This window comes from Arvicanthis niloticus, chromosome 4 (genome assembly GCF_011762505.2).
Source record: "Arvicanthis niloticus isolate mArvNil1 chromosome 4, mArvNil1.pat.X, whole genome shotgun sequence".
NCBI lineage: Eukaryota > Metazoa > Chordata > Mammalia > Rodentia > Muridae > Arvicanthis > Arvicanthis niloticus.
In genome coordinates, this window is record NC_047661.1 from 48,536,966 (window position 1) to 48,552,883 (window position 15,918).

General features: G+C 36.8%; 1 protein-coding gene across 1 annotated transcript in view; it reads left to right on the plus strand.

Moving 5' to 3' along the window:
- Rsrc1 (arginine and serine rich coiled-coil 1) overlaps positions 1–15,918 on the plus strand; it is a 318,816-nt gene that overhangs the window by 160,719 nt on the left and 142,179 nt on the right. Inside the window, exon 8 of the mRNA XM_076933454.1 lies at positions 15,643–15,694. Coding sequence (XP_076789569.1) covers positions 15,643–15,694 — 52 coding nt within the window. The remainder of the gene's footprint in view (positions 1–15,642; positions 15,695–15,918) is intronic.

Here is a 15,918-nt window from a genome sequence, read left to right on the forward strand (position 1 = left end):
TTGCTGAGAGTAGATTGTTAATATTCTTACGACATACATAGTCATAAAAGATACAAAAAGTAAAGTCCACATTTATTTATCACATTTTATACTTCTAATATGCACATTATGAGTCACTCATATGTCAGTAAAGTTTAAAAATTAAATATATGACCGTGAACATTTTTTTTACAACACATTAAACCACAAAGTTCATTAAAGTACATTTTAACATAGGCTTGAGAGCAAATATTAAACACAGTGAAGAAAGTAAATATTTATTAAGGAAAAAAATAGGTAAGAATGAGAAGGTAAGAAAGTACCTTTGTTTTCTTTATAAAGTGTCTGTTGGAGAGAGCTGACATGAGCAGAAGGCCTCATAATATTGGAGAGTAGCTTCTAATTTGACATGTGAGACAGCCAGCTATCACTGAAAACATAACATACTTAGAGTACCTAATGAGTAGAAAGGATCTCTTATGGATGTTACTAAATGTGGCCTAAGCACACTGTACATACTCTCCCACTGTACATACTCTCCCACTGTACATACTCTCCCACTGTACATACCCTCCCACTGTACATACCCTCCCACTGTACATACTCTCCCACTGTACATACTCTCCCACTGTACATACCCTCCCACTGTACATACCCTCCCACTGTACATACCCTCCCACTGTACATACCCTCCCACTGTACATACCCTCCCACTGTACATACTCTCCCACTGTACATACTCTCTCACAGGTGTCTGTTGACATCAGCCCCTATCAGTTAGGTGACAGTGGCAGAGTACACGACACTAGAAGGGATGACCCTGTCTTCATGCAGTATAATCTAATAAATAGAAGTGACAGACATTGAAGGCATTGGTGTTCATTCTTATGAATGTATTTTAAAGATAAAAACAGTACAGGTTGTTACAAAACTATAAAGTAGATAAGACCAATGCAATAAGGTACACTGATACAAGCAAAATTAAAAGTAAAAACATTCTAGGGTTACTTGGAAAGAGCTAAGAAAATACATTGTTTTAACCGTAACTCTTGATTTTTCATTGTTCCTCTGCAGTGTCTATTTAAGAACCTGTTATCCCCTTAGGGTTTATCAAAACTGTATCATTCTGTCCACCCTTGGTTGACTCTGCTCTTGTTAAAGCTTTGTTGTTTATTTTCTGTACTACTAAGAATAACCTTGGTACTGGATCCCTACTTTAATTCTTAGTCCATTTAAATTCATGCTCACAAAGATTGTTCCTGAGTGAAGGTTTCTCTTGATTCCTGAAAGAAAACATTGAAGTTAGCTGAAATTCATAGTCTAAGTAGAAAGTTATTTAGCAATGAAAAGCAAAATATGCACTCCAAAGAGAGACTGGATTGGGGCGCATGAAGGAGAGAGCAGCACCTTGGGTTCTGCACTATGGATTTTAAAAGATATTTTATGAATATATGGAGTGGATAGCATATTCGTGGGGTAAGGTGCCTCTTTTTCCACCTCTCACGTTATAGACTAGATCTAACATTTGTGGTATTTCTCCTATGTGCCTCTAGACCAGTGGTTCTCAACCCCCCTAATGCTGCAGCTCTTTAATATTTCCTCAGGTTGTGGTGGCCCCCACCATAAAACTACTTCATTGCTATTTGATACATGTAGTTTTGCCACTGTTGTGAGTCATAATCTAAACATCTGATATGTAGGATATCTGATATACCTAAAGTGGCCACGACCCATTCTTAACCTTGCTGCAGAAAAATTCCCTGAAGGAAGGACCTTAAAAATTACAATATAAATGGCATAATGAAGTTGGAATCTTTTGAAGATTCAGATACTTCATTACTGTACATGTCTGGCAATAAGGAAAGTATGCTGGTGCTTTATTCCCTGATACATGAGGAAGAATGTATCTGCATCTTCAAGACTGTTTAATCACAAAGGAACATTCTGTCTAAAGACACAGCCTTAGTTTACCTTGGTTTTCTCATACCTCCTCCTTTTCCACTGCTATGGGGAAATCTTTCTTTCATGTTGCTTGTATAGCACCGACAGGGCAGCTTTGTTAGAGTCCCGCCCCCAGTCTTAGCATATTGAAACTCGGAGGCTCAGCCCCTCAAGTGATTTTTCCACAATGTAAATTTGATCACATTACTCCTCTGTCACACCTTTACTGGATCTCAATCATAAAAAGAAAAGCCAAATTTTGTAAAGATATCTGACCCCTCTAGTTCTGTAGACCCTATCCCTCCTCCAAGATTACATCTTACCATGCTGAGTCATGAGTCCAAAGTTGTACTCCTATTCTCTTAGTTTTGTCCTTACTAGTTCATTTCCCACTCCTTTCTAGGCAGTTGAGTTATCATCTTCTTTACACTTTCCCAGATCCATTTCCCTCTGAGGATGATCCCCTGTGTCTCTGTGAATATTTACATTGATAATTCTACTTATCATTTGACTGTAATTATCAGAAACTAGAAGATAGCATCTTTTTTATATTCCTAGTGTCTCATAACCATTCATATGTTTTTGTAAATAACTAAATGCCTTGCCTTAGTTTGATTTGTCTTATTCTTTTTTATTTGTCTTATTCTGTAAGTAGTAAATACAAATGTGTTAATTTTATTTGGAGTATGTGTTCCCTATTATAAGAAAAAAAATCAAATTCAGTGATTTGAGCAGATAGTTGGTCTTAATAATGTGTGTATATAGTAAGTCCTTTATAAAATCTTTGTTACCTAGTGGGAACAGTGCCATCTATTGGCTATTATCCAAATTGTATCAACTGTTAGATCTAGGAAGGAAACAGTGTATTGGAATGTTTTGGGGAGGCAGACAGACAAAAACTATATTATCAGTTTGAACAAAATGCCAGCATATACTTGACAAAAAACACTGATTAAGGAACTTAATTCTAGTAACCCTGTAAAGGATGACGATGCTGACACAGTAACAGAAAATGAATACTTTGGGGTTTGGGTTTGTTTATATCCTACTTTATTCCTACAGAAATTAGGGTGATTATTATTGTTTTATAGAAAATGGGACTAAACATTTATTCTTATTCTTCTTTAGATGTAATGAAACTTGTGATTAAGATACATTTCATTTTTAAATAATTTTAAAGTTTTGTAGAATTCATAAAAAACTATGCAGAAAAAATCTAAACCATAAACAATTTACTTTTAATGAAAATTCACAGTAAAATGTGAAATGTGATTCTGATATGTCTGAGAAAATTGTATTACAGTATTAAAGATAAGAATTCACTTATATCTTAAATTCTTTCATTAAGAGTGTTTTTTCTTAAACAGTATCTTTAACTGTTAATTAAAGCATGTATAGTAGATAAATTAAGCCACATGAAAATAAACCCACATAGATTTGACTACTTTCATTCTTAGCAATCCATGCACATGAATAGAATAGTTATTATAGTGTTTCGTAAAGAAAAACTATGTTGGCCAGGCGGTGGTGGCGTACGCCTTTAGCACTTGGGAGGCAGAGGCAGGCGGATTTCTGAGTTTGAGGCCAGCCTGGTCTACAGAGTGAGTTCCAGGACAGACAACCCCTGTCTCGAAAAACAAAAAACAAACAAACAAACAAAAAAAAAAGAAAGAAAGAAAAACTATGTTAAATTAAGGCATGCCACCCAAATACTTTTCCAGTTTGTCACTGTTCTTACAAACTTTAGAAATAGTTTGTTTTTGTTTTAACTAAAACCTGCATAACTTAGGATTTGTGACATGATAGAGGTATAATTTTTCAAAATGGATGTCTAATATTTTAGTCATAGGGTTAATGTTCTATAAGGAAGACTAAATATTGTTATCCCATTATGTTGTAGAATCTTACTCTATTTCATAGTGTGTATCTATGAAACTAAATATAAATTTCTGTAGGAAAACCATAGTAATAATAATGAAATTCTAGTACTCATAACCGTAACTAACATGTACAACTCTTACTGTATACTTAGCACTTAAATGGCTTCCATAGTTAATGGTGCACATACACATTAAACTCTATGAGGCACTCACAATAAAGTCTTCGAACAATACACTCCTCAAGAAGGATGAAGAAAAATTCTCATATAAAACTCAGGAATGATGGCAGCAAAGCTCAAACTTTTAATTTTGGAGGGTCCCAATTACAATATTATTGAAGAAGCTTCAGTACTTTTATTTTCATGGCTTAATTGATAATGAAATTGAGATGCAGAAAGACTAAAAGACATCTTCAACATCCAGCAAATAATGGATGTCAACCCACACTGTTAAAACTCACTCACTCAGGAGCCTGTGTTTTTAGTATACTAAATCATCTTTCAAACAAATCTCAGCACCTGAGTTTACATACTAAAGCCATATTACAAAATAAATGAAGTGTAGTAATTAATGAAAATGATTTAACAAGCTTAATGAACAAGATATTGCTTTACATATATTGAATGTTCAAAGTTTAACTTACTAGATATATTTTTGTTCGTTTTTATGTTTCATATGCTGTCCAACTGAAATTTCTGTAATTAGATTTTAATTATAAAGTGTGTATTATCACTTAAATTATGTTTTGACTACAAGCTTATTTTAGTTACTAGACCATTCTTTCAATGATCTGGTCACATCAGTATAACCAAAAATGCTTTCTTTTTTTTTTTTTTTTTAAAAAAAAAACTTTTATTATTTGTTTTATTTTGTGTTTGTTTTTGTTTTAAAATAGATTATCACTGGGTAGACTGAAGTGGTCTGAACCTCCCGCTCCTCTTGTCTCAACCTTGTGTAGAGGTCACTGGTATGCATTATTGTGCCCAGCTCACGATAATCCTACACAGCCTGTATCACTGCTGTTGCCACTGCAGGCAGCTGTATGATAAGATAGCTTACTCCCAGTTTGAAGCTAAAGAGCAGAGGATTGTTGTTATAGCTCAGGCTTTAATGGTACCACCCTGTCTACTGTGTGACATACTCTAGTCTCCTACCAGTGGTTTTCTATCCCATTTCTTGCAAATCCCTTACTCATGTATTGAGTCCTATATCAAAGTTTAACATGGTCTGGATGCAAACAGAGCAAATAGTGGTACAAATACAAACAAAGGTCATTTTTTTCTCATTTTATTGAGTTAAATACTGTTTTTGTTTAATCTTTATAAAAATTACACATCAAATTAACAATATTATAAGTTTTAACTAAATAATACTTAAAAAGTTAAGGACAATTTTTAAAATCCTTTACCTGTCAATGTGACTTTATAACTCCACAGATATTTTAGGTAAAAGTACCAGCAGAAAGTTCAGGGCCATTGTTCTTCATAGGAGCGGTTTGGATACAGTAAAAGTAAACATTGGCAGTTGGGGAGAATGCATGGTACCAACCCTGACTATGAGCATGCATCAAATGCATGTGCATTATATAAACAAAACTGAACAATGTCATCACTGATCTTTTTAAAGTATTTTCTCTGAAACATGGATGCTGCTAGAGATAGAAGCCATTCAGTCCTTGTGTCCCATGTGATGTGATACTCTTTCTGCTTGAGTCTATATATTACTTCGTATATGTAATGTATAGAGTCAAGAGCTTAAGGAAGGAATCTCATTGACCTGCCTCTTTTAACATCACAGTCTTTTAAGGCTGCTTTGTATCTCAAGTATCTACTTTGACCTTTCTCTTTGTTCAGTATGTATGCATAATTATTAAGGTCTGAGGTAGAAGATGGTAAAGGCTTGAAATCTGGATCGGTGAAAACTGGGAGTGATCAATACATATTCAGAATTTGGTTAATACAAATTTGACAACTACTGCATCAGTATGAGGATGCATTACGTGCTGTTTACTTAGTTTAACTTCATCTTCCCTGAAAAATGACTTTCCTTGCTTTTTGGGGTTTCCTTTTAGTCTAACATCAGGTTTCTTCGAGGGTAAGCAAGAATACTTAAGCTATACCACTCCTGGGCATATACCCAGAAGATGCTCCAACAAGGACATATGCTCCACTGTGTTCATAGCAGCCTTATTTATAATAGCCAGAAGCTGGAAAGAACCCAGAGGTCGTTCAACAGAGGAATGGATACAAAAAATGTGGTACAGTTACACAACGAAGTATGACTGAGCTATTAAAAATAATGAATTCAAGAAATTCTTAGGTAAATGGATGGAACTAGAAAATATCTTCCTGAGTGAGGTAACCCAATCACAAAAGAGCACACATGGTATTTACTCACTGATAAGCGAATATTAGCCCCAAAGCTTGGAATAGCCAAGATTCAACTCACAGACCACATGAAGCTCATGAAGAAGGAAGACCAAGTATGGATGCCTCAGTCCTACTTAGAAGGAGTAACAATTCAACTCACAGACCTCATGAAGCTCATGAAGAAGGAAGACCAAGTGTGGATGCCTCAGTCCTACTTAGAAGGAGTAACAAAATACTTAAGGGAACAAATATGGAGACAAAGTGTGGGACAGAGACTGAAGTTGGGGCCATCTGGAGACTATTCCACCTGGGTATCCATCCCATGTACAGTCACCAAAGGTAGACACTGATGTGGATGTCAGGAAGTGCATGCTGACAAGAGCCTTATATAGCTGTCTCCTTAGAGGTCTTCCAGAGTCTGATATATTCAGAGGCAGATGCTCACAGCTAACCACTGATCTGATCAAGGGGTTTCTAATGGAGAAGTCAGAGAGAAGACTGAAGGCCCTGAAAGGGTTCGTGGCCCCATGCGGACATCAACAATACCAACCAACCAGAGCTCCCAGGGTCTAAACCACCAGCATGGGAGCACATACAGAGGGACCCATGATTCCATCTGTATATGTAGGGGAGGATGGCCTTGTCGGGCATAGGTGTGAGAGGAGATTCTTTGTCCCATGAAGGCTGAACACCGAGTGGGGGGGAATTTGAGGGTGGGGAGGTGGGACTGGGGGGCGTAGGTGGGGGCACATCCTCATAGAAGCAGGAGGAGGGGGAATGGGATAGGAGGTTCATGGGTGGTGGGGTCAATGGGGTAAGGTGATAAAATCTGAAATGTAAATATAATATCCAATAAAAATACAGGAAAAAGATTAAGATTGCTTTCTCTTATTTGAAAAAAACAAAAATCTTATTATGATTTCTCTAAGTTGCCTGGATACTGTCATTCAGGAGTCAGTAAGAGAATCAACTTCCACAAATTGTCCTCTGCTTTCCAGATAGACCCTATGGCATTTTTTACAACCACACTCACATATTTTAAATCAACATAACTGTCAAAAAAATCTCAAAGTGGAGAGCAATATAGAAGGATATCTGAAGTTGATTTCTGGTCTCCTCACACACATCTTTGGATTGTACCCATGTTCAGTCTCTCTCTCTCTCTCTCTCTCTCTCTCTCTCTCTCTCTCTCTCTCTCTCATACACACACACATGCACACACATGCATACACATGCACACACATGCACAGATCCTCTAAATGACATACTGACTGACTAGTAGGAGTTTGGAAAGATGCCAGAGATAGAACGAGCTAGCACAGCTAATTCACACATATAAACTAGGAACTTACCACTGTGTCTAGGTGTTAGGTATACTATATAGATAACATTCAACTTTAGTTGATTTCATTATTTTTGCAGTGAAAAAAGAAGATTCATTCATTTATTCAATAAATTGTTTATTAAGTATTATATATTCCAACAGCTTCTTTGAGTGCTTAGGATACAGTTCTGAACTATTCAGAGGAGTCATTTTTAATCTATGTGATCTTTATAACTACCTGAAAATTATTTTTAAAATCCCATAACCTTAGGTCCTAAAAGCCAATGGTTAGCTGTGTTGTTAGACATCCCATCTACTGGAGAGGCTAGGGCATGAAAACCACTTCAACCTACAAACCACAAGGAGTCCTAAACATCACAGAAGGACCCCCCCCCCCAATCTCAAAAAGAAGCTTCCAAAAGAGAGAAGCAACCTACAGTTCTCCCAGCGTGATACTGACAAACCACATCAAGCCAACATGATGCAATAGCCATAAGGATGCAGGAGTGGCACTCACACATTGGCAGTAATCCAGCAACTTCTAATTTGACATAAGAGGGAAATTACAGTACTGGAAACCTAGCCAACTGCACAGTGCTAGTGAAGTCATAGATCTTAGAGAACCTTGAACCAATACTTTAGTAAGTACACAATTCCAAACTATATTCTAAGTATTTATTTTTCATATAATAGTGATCCTTACCACTCATCAAAAAAAAAAAAAAAAAAAAAACTTCTCCTTGCAAGAGACAGAGACCATTACAAAACAAAAACAAATAAACAAACAAAAAAACACAAAACACCCCCCTCGAAATTAACAAAATTCAGAGTTTTTCAGCCCAATCCCAGTGGAAACATCTACAAAAAAGTACCACACAAAATAAATATAGTAAGACTTAGCCAAAACCATCAGTTGAGACTAGACAAGGAAACCAAATAGAAGGTAAAGAGTTCCAAGAGCTGGCTCAGAAATCAGAGACCCACTCATTCACATACTCAGAAGTCCAACAAAAGTGCTAACCTGAAATCAGAGAACCTAGTGCCGACCTGTGTAGGTCCTGTGCTTGCTGCTTCAGTCTCTGTGAGTTTATGTGAGCTTTGCATAACTGATTTTGAAGGCCTTGTTCTTATGTTCTCTCCCTTCTCTCCCGGCTCTTACACTCTTTCAACCTCCTTTTCCATGGGGTTCCCTGAGCTCTGAGGAGAGGGATTTGATGGAGACATCCTATTTAGAACTGTGTGTTCAAATGACTCTCTCTGTGTAATGTTGGATTGTGGGTCTTTGCATTTGTTCCCATCTGCTGCAGAAGGAAGCATCTCTGATGACTGAATAATGAAATCACTGATCTATAGGTATAACTGAATTTCATTAGGAGTCTTTTTATGAGTACGTTTTTTGACCATGGGTGTTTGGTTTTCCCCCAAGTCTCTGAGTTATCTAATCTCTGGTTCTTGATCACCCAAGCAGTATTGGGTATGGGTTCCATCTTATGGAATAGGCCCCCAATCAAATCTGACATTGGTTAGATGCTCCCACAAGTTCTGTGTCATCATTGTTTTAGCATATCTTACACGGAGGACAGATTGTAAGTCAATTTACGCCTTGACTGGGGTTTATGTTTGTCTTTTGGTAGCCTACAGAGTATCTTCTAGCACCAAAGACACTAGAATATAAGAATAAAGGCTCCATGTAGGTACCAGCTCAACTTCTCTATATTCAATAATAATGAGTTCTACAGGTCAGTTTTCTGAGAGCAACCCATTTTCTTGGAAACACCCTAGGTTGTTGATTTCCATGGAACTCATTTGGCCAACAACTCAATTTAATGTAACCCAGTCCTGCTACTGGAAGTCTCAGTTGGTGACAAGAGATGGCCAGTTGAGATCTCATATACTCCACTATTAAGAGACCTCATTTAGCATCACTTTTATATATTTGAGGAAGTTTCCATTGCATGAGGTTCCCATATCATCCTTTAAATGCCCCTCATTTCCATCTGTCTTTCCCCACATTTCTGCCATCAAACCTATCTCTCTTACCCTCCCCACTTTATCACTACATTCCTGTCCCTACCTGCCCCCAGTCCATTTTAAAATCTATTCTATTTTCTCCTCCCCAGGAGATCCATATTTTCCCATGTTCCTTCCTCTATAACCTTTCTAGGTCTTCAGATTGTAGGTTGGTTATCATTTATTTATATGACTAATGCCCACATTAAGTGAATACATACCATATTTATCTTTCAGTGTCTGGGTTACCTTACTTGAGATGATTTGTTCTAGTTTCATCACCCATTGCCTACAGATTTCATGATGTCATTTTTTTTTTTGACAGCTGAGTTAAATTGTGTGACTTAATTTAACTTGAGTATATAAATGAACTACATTGTCTTTGAGAGACATCTAGGTTATTTCCAGTTTCTGGCTATTATGAATAAAGCTGCTATGAACATAGTTGAGCAAGTGTCACTGTGGTAGGATAGAGTGTCCTTTGGTTATAAGACCAAGAACCATATATCTGGAGCTTATGTATTTTTCAGTGCCAATTTTCAGAGAAACCACTATATTGATATCCATAGTAGCTGTACAAGGTTGCTCTCTCACCAGCAGTGGAAGAGTGTTTGCCATGCTTCACATCCTCCTCAGCAGGAGCTATCACTTGTTTTGTTTTCTTAGCCATCCTGACAGGTGTAAGATGGAATCTCAAAGTAATTTTGATTTGCATTTCCCTCCTGGCTAAGGATGTTGAGCATTGTTTTAAGTGTTTCTGAGCCATTTGAGGTTTTCTATTAAGACTTCTTTGTCAGATCTGTACCTCATTTTTAAATTGGATAATTTGGCTTGTTGATGTCTAGTTTTGAGGGGTTTTGTTATGTATTTTAGATATTAGTCCTCTATTGGATATGGAGTTGAAGAAAATCTTTTCCCATTGTATAGGCCACCTTTTTGTTTGACAGTGTTTTTTGCTTTACAGAGGTTTTCAGTTGCATGACATCCTGTTTATAATTGTTGTTCTTAGAATCTATGCTGTCAGTGTTTCCCTCAGGAAATCTCCTTTGCTATTGAGTTCAAAGTTATTCCTCACTTTCTCTATCAGGTCCAGTATATCAGGCTTTATGTTGTAGTCTCTGAGCCATTGGAGTTGAGTTTTGTCGAGCGTGCAAGCTATGGATCTATTTGCATTCTTCTACATGCAAGCATCCAGGTTGACCAGCAACTTTTGTTAAAAAAATACTGCCTTTTTTTTCAGTGTGTATCTCTGACATCCTTATCAAAAATCAGGTGTCCATACATATGTGAATTTACATCTGAGTCTTCAGTTAGATTTTCTTGATCAATGTGCATGTTTTTATTCCAATACCATGTGGTTTTTATTACTCTAGTTCTGTAGTACAACTTGAAAATGGTAAGACCTCCATAATATCTTTTTTGTTGTTGTTCAGGATTGTTATTAGCAGCTATACTGGATTTTTTTTCTATATGAAGTTGAGAATTGTCCTTTCAAGATCTGTGAAGAAATGTGTTGAAATTTTGATGGAGATTACATTAAAATGTATAGACTGCTTTTCGTATGATGGCCATTTTTACTATATTAACCCTATAGATCCATGAGCATGAGAGATCCTTTTGTCTTCTGAGATCTTCAATTTCTAACTTCAAAGATTTGAAGTTCATGTCATACAAGTCTTTTACTTGCTTGGTTAGAGTTACACCAATATATCTTTTATTATTTCTGGCTGTTGTAAATGATGGTTTTTTTTTAACTTCTTTCTGAGCCAGTTTATCATTTCTTTATGGAGCTGCTAATTTTTTTCAAGTTAATTTTGTATCCAGCCACTTTGCTGCAAGTGTTTATCAGCTTTAGGAGTTCCTTGGTAGAGTTCTCAGGGTCACTTATATATATATACATGTCATCTGCAAACAAAGATACTTTGACTTCTTCCTTACCAATTTGTATCGCTTTGATCTCCTTGAGTTGTTTTAACAAAGACTTCAAGGTATGGAGAGAGTGGGCAGCCTTGTCTTGTTCCTGATGTTTGTGGAATTGCTTTGAGTGTCTTCATTAAGTTGATGTTGGCTATGGACTTGCCTTATTATTCTGAGGTATGTCCTTATATCACTAATCTCTTCAGGACTTTTATCATGAAGAGTTGTTTAATTTTGTCAAGGGCCTTTTTCAGTATTTGATGATTTTTTTAATATGGTAGCCTACATTTATTAATTTTTACATACCAAGTCATCCCCACATCTCTTGGACGAGGTCTACTTGATCATGGTAGATCATCTTTTGAATGTATTCTTTGGATTTAGTTTACAAGTATTGTTTTTCCAAGTTATTTTTTCTCTTTTTCTGAAATTGTTTTATTTATTTACGTTCCAGACCCCCCTTTTCTGCTTCCCCCTCCCACAATTCTTCATCTCATCCCCCCTCCCCTTTGCCTCTGAGAGAGTACCCCACATCTCCTTTTCCTGGTACCTCAAGTTCTACAGGATTAGGTGCATCCTCTCCAACTGAGACCAGACATGTCAGTCTTCTGCTATGTATGTGCAGGGGGGCTTCTGACATGCCCATATATACTCTTTTGTTGGTGGCCTAGTCTCTAGGAGCTCCTAGGGTCCAGCTTAGTTGACACTGTTGGTCTTCCTGTAGAGTTGCCATTCCATTCAGCTCCTTCAATCCTTCCCCTATCTCTTCCATAGGCGTCCCCAACCTCAGTCTAATAGTTGGCTTTAAGTATCTATATCTGTCTCAGTCAGCTGCTGGTAGGGCCTCTCAGAGGGCAGCCATGCTAAGCTCCTGTCTATAAGAACAACATGGCATCAGTAATAGTGTCAGGGTTTGTTGCCCCATGGGATGAATCCCAAGATGGGCTGCTCACTAGACAGCCTTTCCTTCAGTCTCTACTCCATTCTTGGCCCTGCATTTCTTTTAGACAGGAACAATTCTGACTCAGAAAATTTTACTGCTAGTTGGTAATCCTATTCCTCCACTTATGGCCCTGTCTATCTACTGGAAGTGATCTCTAGGTTCCCTCTTCCAACTGTTGGGTGTTTTGGCTAAGGTCATCCCCATTGACTCCTGGGAGTCCCTCACATCCCACTTCTCTGGGACTCTCTAGAGGGTCCCCTTACCCACAGAAGCTGTGTATTTCCTTCATTCTCCCAGCCCTCTGGGCTTCTGTCCTTTCTTGCCCCATACCTGATCCTGCCTCCCTTTTTGCTTCCCCCTCTCCTCTCCAACTTAAATCACTCAGTCCCTCTACCGTTCATGATTATTTTGTTCCCCCTTCTAAGTGAAATTGGAACATCCTCACGTGGACTTTCCTTCCTGCTAAACTTCTTACAATCTGTGCGTTGTATTATGGGTATTCTGTACTTTTGGGCTAATATCCACTTATCAGTGAGTACATACCATTCATGTCTTTTTGGATCTGTGTTACATCACTCTGGATGATATTTTCTAGTTCTGTCAATTTGCCTGCAAAATTCATGATGTCCTTGTTTTTAATAGTGGAATAGTATTTTCTGTATGCGTTCTTCAGGTGAGGGACCTCTGGCTTCTTTCCAGCTTCTGGCTATTATAAATAAGGCTGTTATGAACATAGTGGAAACATGTCCCTGTGGCATGGTGGAGCATTTCTGAGTATATACCTAGGAGCAGTATATCTGGGTCTTCAGTAGAACAATTTTCAAATTTCTGAGTAACCACCAGGTGATTTCCAGAGGGGTTGCACCAGTTTTCCATACCACCAGCAATAGAGGAGTGTTCCTCTCTCCAAATCCTCCTTAGCATGTGCTGTCACTTGAATTTTTGATCTTAGCCATTCTGATTGGTGTGAGGTGGAATCTCAGAGTCATTTTGATTTTCATTTACCTAATGTCTAAGCATGCTGGACATTTCTTTAAGTGCTTCTTGACCATTCGAGATTCCTCTGTTGAGAATTCTCTGTTTAGCCCTGTACCCCATTTTGTGATTGAGTTATTTGGTTTTTGAAAAGTTAATGTTTTGAGGTCTTTATACATTCTGGATATTAGCCCTCTGTCAGATGGAGGGTTAGTGAAGGTCATTTCCCAATCTGTATGTTGCTTTTTTGTCCTATTAACAGTGTCCTCTGCCTTGCAGAAGCTTTTAAGTTTCATGAGATCCCATTTTTCAATTGTTGATCTTAGTGCCTGAGCTATTGGTGTTCTGTTCAGGAAATTTTCCCCTGTGCCAATGAGTTTGAGGCTCTTTGCCGCTTTCTCTTCTATTAGATTGAGTGTATCTGGATTTATGTTAAGGTCCTTGATCCACTTGGACATCAGCTTTGTCAAGGCAATGAATATGGATCTATTTTCATTCTTTTACATGCAGACTACCAGTGAGACCAGCACCATTTATTGAAGGTGCTTTCTTTCTTTCTTTTTTTCACTGTATGTTTTTGGCTTCTTTGTTAAAGATCATGTGTCCATAAAAAGTGGGTTTATTTCTGAGTCTTCAATTATATTCCACTGATAAACCTGTCTCTATATTAATAGCACTATTGCTGTGTAGGACAACAATAGTGATAGGTCAGGGATGATGATTCCCCCAGAAGTTCTTTTATTGTTGAAAATTGTTTGGCTATCCTGGGTAGTTTTGTTTTTCTGTATGAAATTGAGAATTGCTCTTTCAGTGTCTGAGAATTGTGTTGGAATTTTGATAAAGGTTGCATTGGTTCTATAGATTGCTTTTGATAAGATGGCCATTTTCACTATGTCCAATCAATGAGCATTGGAGATATTTCAAAATCTTCTCAGGTCTTCATCGATTTCCTTCTTCAGGGATTTGAAGTTCTTACGATACAAATCTTTCACTTGCTTGGTTAGAGTTACACCAAGATATTCTACATTGTTCGTGGCTGTTTTGAACGGTTTGTTTCCCTAATTTCTTACTCAACCTGTCTATCACTTGTATAAAGGAACATACTAATTTGTTTGAGATCATTTTGTATCCAGCCACTTTGCTGAAGCTATTTTTCGACTGTAGGAGTTCCCTGGTGTAATTTTGAGGTTTGCTTATGTATATTATTATATCATCTGTAAACAGTGATACCTTAGCTTCTTCCTTTCAAATTTGAATCCCCTTGATCTCCTTTTTTTGTCTAATTGCTCTAGCTAGAACTTCAAGTACTATATTGAATAGGGAGAGCCTGGGTAGCCTTGTATTATCCCTGATTTTAGTGGGATTGCTTCTAGTTTCTCTCCATTTAGTTTGATGTTGGCTGTTGATTGCTGGATATTGTTTTTAACTATGTTTAGGTATGTGCCATCAATTACAGATCTCTCCAAGACTTTTAACGTGAAGAGGTGTTGTATTTCATCAAAGGCTTTAATGAGATAATCATGTGCCTTTTTTCTTTGAGTTTGTTTATTTAGTGGATTATGTTGCTGGGTTTTCATATATTGAACCATTCCTGCATCCCTGTGATGAAGCCTACTTGATTGTGATAAATGATGGTTTTGAGGTGTTCTTGTATTTGGTGTGTGATAATTTTATTGAATATTTTTGCATCAATATTAGTAAGCAAAATTGGTCTGAATTCTGTTTGTTTGTTGGGTCTTTATGTGATTTAGTTATCAGAGTAACTATGGCTTTGTAGAATGAATTAAATATGGTTCCTGCTGTTTTCATTTTTTGAGATAGTTTGGGCTGTATTTGTATTAGTACTTCCTTGAACGTCTGGTAGAATTCTGCACTAAAATCATCTGATCCTGGATCAGAAAATGCTTAATTTTTAGAGTCTGACTTCCTAGACATACAAGACTTCAATCATTACTGTATTTAAATTCAGATAGGTCATTTAATTGTTTTTATATGCAAGGAAGTAGTACAGTTTGAGAATCTGTGTTTAAATGTGTGGTTTATGCCTTATTATTAAGCTTACAGTAATTTGTGTTATTGCCTAATGATACAGTTATGTAGTAACCAAAGAGCTTCATAATTCTTTGATTTTATTAATAGGTAATTTGACTATTAGGTTGTGAACTATTACTGTGACAGAATTTAGATGGATAGTGATAGTGATTGTGACAAGGCTTTTTAAGTTTTTTGTACCCCATAGTGCTTTAATTTAAAAATCTATTTGTTAAAACTGACCTGTAAATATCTTTTGTGGTTGATTTTTAGCCTCCAGCTGAGCAGGCCAAAGCCAGACTACAATTGGTCCTTGAAGCTGCTGGTAAGTTTTTAAAATTAACTTTTATGAAATTAAAAATTACATCTAGTCTACAGGCTTACATATGAGTCAAAAAACTTTTATAAATTCTCACATATTAATAAAATCTAGATTATATGTTTAGGTATATTTACATTTATAATTATATTTATATTTATGGCTGACATATAAAGGTTCTAGAAGGACATTGTTTACATGTTTATAGATAAAACAGGTATTAGTTTTAA